At 41.5% G+C, this 6,097-nt stretch overlaps 1 protein-coding gene across 7 annotated transcripts in view; it reads left to right on the top strand.

The window, feature by feature from the left end:
• Window positions 1-365: 365 nt before the first annotated feature.
• The window catches only part of LOC108037365 (titin), an 80,204-nt gene continuing 74,472 nt past the window's right edge, over window positions 366-6,097 (top strand). For all 7 annotated transcript variants that reach the window (XM_044458311.1, XM_044458315.1, XM_044458313.1 and 4 more), the window contains exons 1-3: window positions 366-599; window positions 1,497-1,837; window positions 4,512-6,096. In XM_044458311.1, coding sequence (XP_044314246.1) covers window positions 1,666-1,837; window positions 4,512-6,096 — 1,757 coding nt within the window. In that variant the 5' untranslated portion in view covers window positions 366-599; window positions 1,497-1,665. The remainder of the gene's footprint in view (window positions 600-1,496; window positions 1,838-4,511; window position 6,097) is intronic.

Here is a 6,097-nt window from a genome sequence, read left to right as displayed (position 1 = left end):
TGCAATTAAAAAATACAATAATACCATAAATTTATAAAAGGAAGTAAGCTACTAATACATCGATTCAGTTGGAAATTTTATTTTAAGTAAATATAAACTTTGTATAAAGATATCTTATATATGTCTGGATCTTCGTCCTCGAAAACCCATATGCCCCGCAGTGATGTGTAGTGCATTCATCGCTCTGGGAGTGTTTTTCCACAACAACAACCACCGAGGAAAATGCAAAAATATCTCATGTGGAGCACGATAGTCCATCGCCGAGATCTCCACCTCTCTCTCGGCGGGAGATCGTATGGAATCGGGTGGAATCGGGCGAAGATCGGCTGTGCAGGCACAGCTACTTGATCGCATTCTCCGCGAGATTTTGTCATTCTTCGCTCGCACCTCACAAACGATCGACGTCTTGGTTTCAGTCTCGGGGATTATGACTTGAAACAGTTTGAAAATAGATATTTTTTAAAAGAATATACATATATCTATATCTAAACGCACCACACGGTACAGATATATGTATACGTTCGCAGCCATTTCGTTCGCCTAGAGTCCCGCACACACGCAAATATATATAGAACGTCGAAAGGATAACGCAATTTCGAGTAAGGATCAATCAAAAATGTGAAAATTAAGCGAAATCCTGAAGGAATAGTGAATGGAAGAAACAAGTGTTCATGAAAATTTTCTCTGGTTACGAAACCACTTCAAGAAAAATGCTTAAAGAATTTTTCAGTGCGCTAAATATCTAAAAATATCACCCGATCGGGTGCTTCGTTTCGGATTCCGATTCGGATCGTATCGGATCGGTGCTTCGGTGGCTCCACTTCGTGGGTCCGCACCCAATTCAACGAATGGACTGTGAAATCGTGTGCAAACAGATATCAAGCGATCTATATATATATATATAATCGAACCTGCATATATCCGTAGACTACGTGCCATGTGTGCGAATGTGCATTAGCCTGGCTGATCCTGGCAAGGATTACCCACTGGAACAGCCAAAATAGTGCCGGAAAAGTGTGAAACTTCTTTAGCAAAGATCATTGGGCCAATGCAAGGTTTTCCCATGGGAGAAACCAGAAAAATGGTTATTAATAGCCCTGTGAAAAATAAGAAGCTACCACTGACTGTTTGTGTATGTGTGTGTGTGTGTGTGTGAAAGAGTGTGTGCGAGTGCGTATCTGTGTGTCGCAGTGAAATATTCTCAAGTCTAAAAATAGTTGGAAATGCCTCACAGGCAAAGAATATGAAAATGAATATGAAGAAGGATGGCTGATACAAATCTCAGATCTCGCCTGAGTTATATCTATTCATATATCGAAAAAAGAAAATTCGAAGCCATTAAACAAAATGTGTGACAGGCAAACATAAAAGTAAATTAAAGATAGAAAAACCACGAAATGTTTGCCAAAATCGCAGTGATAAATAACCAAAGTGTCGTGATTTTTTTGTTGCCTAATCAAAGTGAAAACCCATGAAAATTTATATTTTTATTTCAGCAATTTAAAGAAGCGACCAAAGAGAGATAAATATATATAGAAGTATATCAAGTGAAGAAGCAAATCAAAGAAAGAGTGATCGCGAGGTGTTCAATTCTACAGTGCAGTTCATTCTGCAGCGATTTGGTTGTCATTTTAAATGATATATAGTGATATATAACGCAGCAAAATGCAACGACAAAATCCGAACCCGTACCAGCAGCAAAACCAGCAGCAGCAGCAGGTGCAGCAGTATTCCACCCAGGAGTACTCGCACTCCAGCCAGGAGCAGCACCAGCAGCAAAGGATTAGCCGCACCGAGCAGCATGTCCAGCGCAGCCAATTCACCACCCAGCGGCAAGGTCAGTCCTCGTCATCGTCATCGCCATCCTCCTCGTCCTTGTCACCTGTGTCCTTGTGTCCTTGGATGTCCCCCTTTGGGGCGGCCAATCGCAGGGGAAGTTTGCAGGGCTCGGTGGGATTCACACCGTGGATTTAGAATCCCCACTGTCCCTTGGCAATTTCCGCTGATTGGCCAAAGGATCTAGGATAAAGCTTTCTATCATCCTGCTTGCTTCACCGAATTGGCCTTGATATCTTTACTTGCTGTTTGAAATTGAAAAAAACTAAACCCAAAAAAATGGATAAAAACCTACACAACAAAAAAGATAATGTTCGATTAGTCCCATAATAAAATCTAATAGCTAACAACTCAAAAATAAATTTAAAAAAAAAAAAAAATTATAAATTTGTTATGTTTTGAATGTTTAGTTTGTATTTTAAAACTTATAATATAATTGTTTAACTTATATTTTACCCAAGGGTTTTTGTTTGAATGGGCTTTAGTTGAATCTGAGGTTAATAAGTAATTCGGTATAATTTTATTCCCAGCTATTGTTGTTATATTAAAAAAACATTTTAAGCCCTTTTTAAAGGAAAATGGGGCTGTTTTATTTTTTTAACTTATTATTTTGAATAGAACGAAAACAATTACTTCTAAGTTTAGGACTGGAAAAACTATAATTCGGTTAAATTAAACATCCAAGGAAAGGGATGCAGGATTCGATAGTAGGGGCAGAGATAATTTTAGTAGAAAATGTTTTAAAGTTATTCACCCCAAATTCTGATGCACCTGTGTTAACTCTGCTTTACTCCGAATATAAACTGATATCATCAAAAGATACCTTATTAGTAGGAAATCAATTGACTTTTTTCAGTCATTTGAGTGGCGTGTTTGTAAAGATTTATTAGATGGCAGTATTACAAAAGGGCTAATCACATTTCAAATTTTATTAAAATCACACGAAAAACTTCTCCAAAACTTAATACCCAGATAATTAGTCAGTGTACAAAGTGATATCGAAATATCTAATATACACTACGCTTCAAATACAAACAGGAAAAGCTTTTCAGAAGATGAATAATTTAAATATACAAAATTGAGAAGAATGAAACATTTGTTTATAGCACTTGGATCATAATTCAGAAAAATCTGTTTTATTTCTCATGATTAATCTACCTTGAGCCAGCAGATATAGACACAAGCAGGAAAATTAAAAATCAAAGGAGGATTAGACACATAATTATAGATATATATGCGCACATGTGTCACCAATAAAATTTCAAAAATCAAAAATAAATTCAGACCTCACAGTTCGTAAAAATTTCCAACTCACCTAAATATATATTTATGTGTCAACTTGTGTTTCATCATTTAAATCTTAATTGATGTACACAGCCAACATTTCGGGTTTATTTATAAGTTTATCTTTTCATCTCCCACGACTGCACTGACATACATATACCAATACTATATATAAACCGTATAAGAGTTTGTGTACCAAGCAATTTGTTTACATTTTCCGATGGTGGAGAATGCAAGGTGTTAGAGAGAATTGGGGTTTTCATATTCTCTTATACTAAAGACCCGAAGATGATTACCCGAAGATGATCACCCGAAGGTGATGAGAGAAATGGGAGAAAGAGAAATGAAAGAGGATAAGAGAAAGAGGATAAGAGAAAGAGTGGCGCCAGCTGATTTTCGCACTTGTTTACCTCACGCAATTCTTTCCACCAGCTGGCTCAAAAGTCGTCCACCTATAGCTACGTAACGTTAATGACACACTTCAAGAAATCCAATTGATAAACAAATGCATATATATATAATATATATTTATATAGAGGTAGAGATACGAATATAGATTTATATCTATAGGTGTTTACTTTTACAACTATTAATAGTTTGGTACGTGTGCCAACTAAATGTATCTAAAGTAAATAAACTTTTACTTACAGTTTAATTCAAGATCCCGAAGATTTTGATTAATCTTAAAATAACCGACTTGTTGAAATAGTTACAAGATAATGCATTCTTAATAATACTTTATGGGCTTGGACCAATAAATAATTTTTAAACATTTGATTAGCCTGGAAAATCCTGTCACTATTATTTTGGTTAGCTTATAAAATCAGTTAATTAGTGGAAAAGTGCAAATCAATAAATCCATTTATATTTTTTTAGATACATACATATGTGCTAATCTGAATAATTAACAATTATACAATTTTAATATTTTATTACAAAACACAACATTAAATCTGTTCGAAATGATAATTAATTTGACTATCAAGAGTCGGTTTGGGTCATTGTCTTTACTCTCTGATTTGTATTTTCATCATGATAGAAGTGAAGGTGAGGGAATTTTAGATTCTTAAATACAATTTGCGCTTAAACTAATTAAATTAAAAAGGTTTATAATTTATTTTACATATTTTACATATTTTTCAGAACACTAAATTTATATTTTTAATTTGAATTGGTTTTTTAATGCAATATATACAACATATAAATTTATCAAATACTTTTCTCTAAGAAAAGTAAATTTGAACCGACATGCTTAGTCCTAACTTTTAAGTTTAAGTCAATACGAAAGTTTTAGATTTTTTTTAAATATGATAAAAAGATACTGTTGCATCCGCTCTCATTCTTCACGCTCATCCCGAAATTCTTGATCCTAATAAGTGTCTATTTTGCAGTGCAACAACACCATGGTGGCAGCATCGGAGGCGCCTATGTGCCGCCCTCGCTGACCCACGTGTATGCCCAGGGCGACATCTCGCCGCCCGTTTTCGAGCAGATCTTCAAGAACGCTCGCTTCGCCCAGGGCGGCAATGCCCTGTTCGAGGGACGCCTGCGTGGCAACCCGAAGCCATTCGTGACCTGGACCCGGAAAGGCGCACCCCTTCTCGAGTCGCAGAAGTTCCGGATGAGCTACAACGAGGCCACCGGCGACGTGTCCCTGCTGATCAATCAGATCGGACCCGGGGACGAGGGCGAGTACACGTGCACGGCCCGCAACCAATACGGCGAGGCCATCTGCAGCGTCTACATCCAGCCGGAAGGAGCACCGATGCCCGCCCTGCAGCCCATCCAGAATTTGGAGAAGAACATCTTCTCGAACGGCTATTCGTACACCTCGATTGAGGAGGAGTTCCGTGTGGATACCTTCGAGTACCGGCTGTTGCGCGAGGTCTCCTTCCGCGAGGCCATCACCCGTCGATCGGGATACGAGCAGGACTCTCAGCTCTCCCAGGAGCTGGATCGCAACCAGGGTCCTGCGCAGGCGCCGCAGATCTCGCAGAAGCCGCGCAGCTCCAAGCTGATCGAGGGATCCGATGCCGTGTTCACCGCACGCGTGGGTTCCAACCCGAAGCCCCGGCTCACCTGGTTCCATAATGGCCAGCGTTTGGTGGCTTCGCAAAAGTACGAGATCTCCTACTCGAGTGGAGTGGCCACGCTGCGTGTGAAGAATGCCACGGCTCGCGATGGCGGTCATTACACTCTGCTGGCCGAGAATCTGCAGGGTTGCGTGGTTTCATCCGCCGTGTTGGCCGTGGAACCCGCCGCAGAAACCGCCTACGAACCGAAGCCCGTGGACGTGATGGCCGAGCAATTGGAGGCCGGCAAGGCCTTGCCGCCTGCATTCGTGAAGGCTTTCGGAGATCGCGAGGTCACCGAGGGCCGCATGACCAGGTTCGATTGCCGGGTCACTGGCAATCCCTATCCCGAGGTCTTCTGGCTGATCAACGGCCGCCAAGTGCGCGACGATGCCTCGCACAAGATTCTGGTCAACGAATCCGGCAGCCACTCGCTGATGATCACCAATGTGACCCGTTTGGATGCCGGAGCTGTCCAATGTCTGGCCCGCAACAAGGCCGGTGAGGTGGCCATCGAGGCGCAGTTGAATGTGCTGGAGAAGGAACAGGTTGTCGCACCACAATTTGTTCAACGCTTCAGCACGATGACTGTGCGCGAGGGTGAGCCCATCACCATGAGTGCCAATGCCATCGGAACTCCGCAGCCACGGATCACCTGGCAGAAGGACGGCGTCCAGATCTCGTCCACCGCCGAGCGCTTTGTGGGCATCGATGGTGGAGCCACCTGCCTGGAGATTCCACGCGTCAATGCAAGCGACGCCGGCTGGTACCAGTGCACCGCCCAGAACATCGCTGGATCCACGGCCAATAGGGCCAGGCTGTATGTCGAGGTTCCCAGGGAAGAACCCAACTACGAGCAGCGTCGTCTCAATCTCCCGAGACCAACGAAAGTCATCGAGCCAGAG

This window comes from Drosophila rhopaloa, unplaced genomic scaffold, assembly GCF_018152115.1.
Source record: "Drosophila rhopaloa isolate 14029-0021.01 unplaced genomic scaffold, ASM1815211v1 contig_163, whole genome shotgun sequence".
Classification (NCBI taxonomy): domain Eukaryota; kingdom Metazoa; phylum Arthropoda; class Insecta; order Diptera; family Drosophilidae; genus Drosophila; species Drosophila rhopaloa.
Note: the sequence above shows the minus strand (reverse complement) of the source record. Positions and strands in the feature narration are given on the sequence as shown.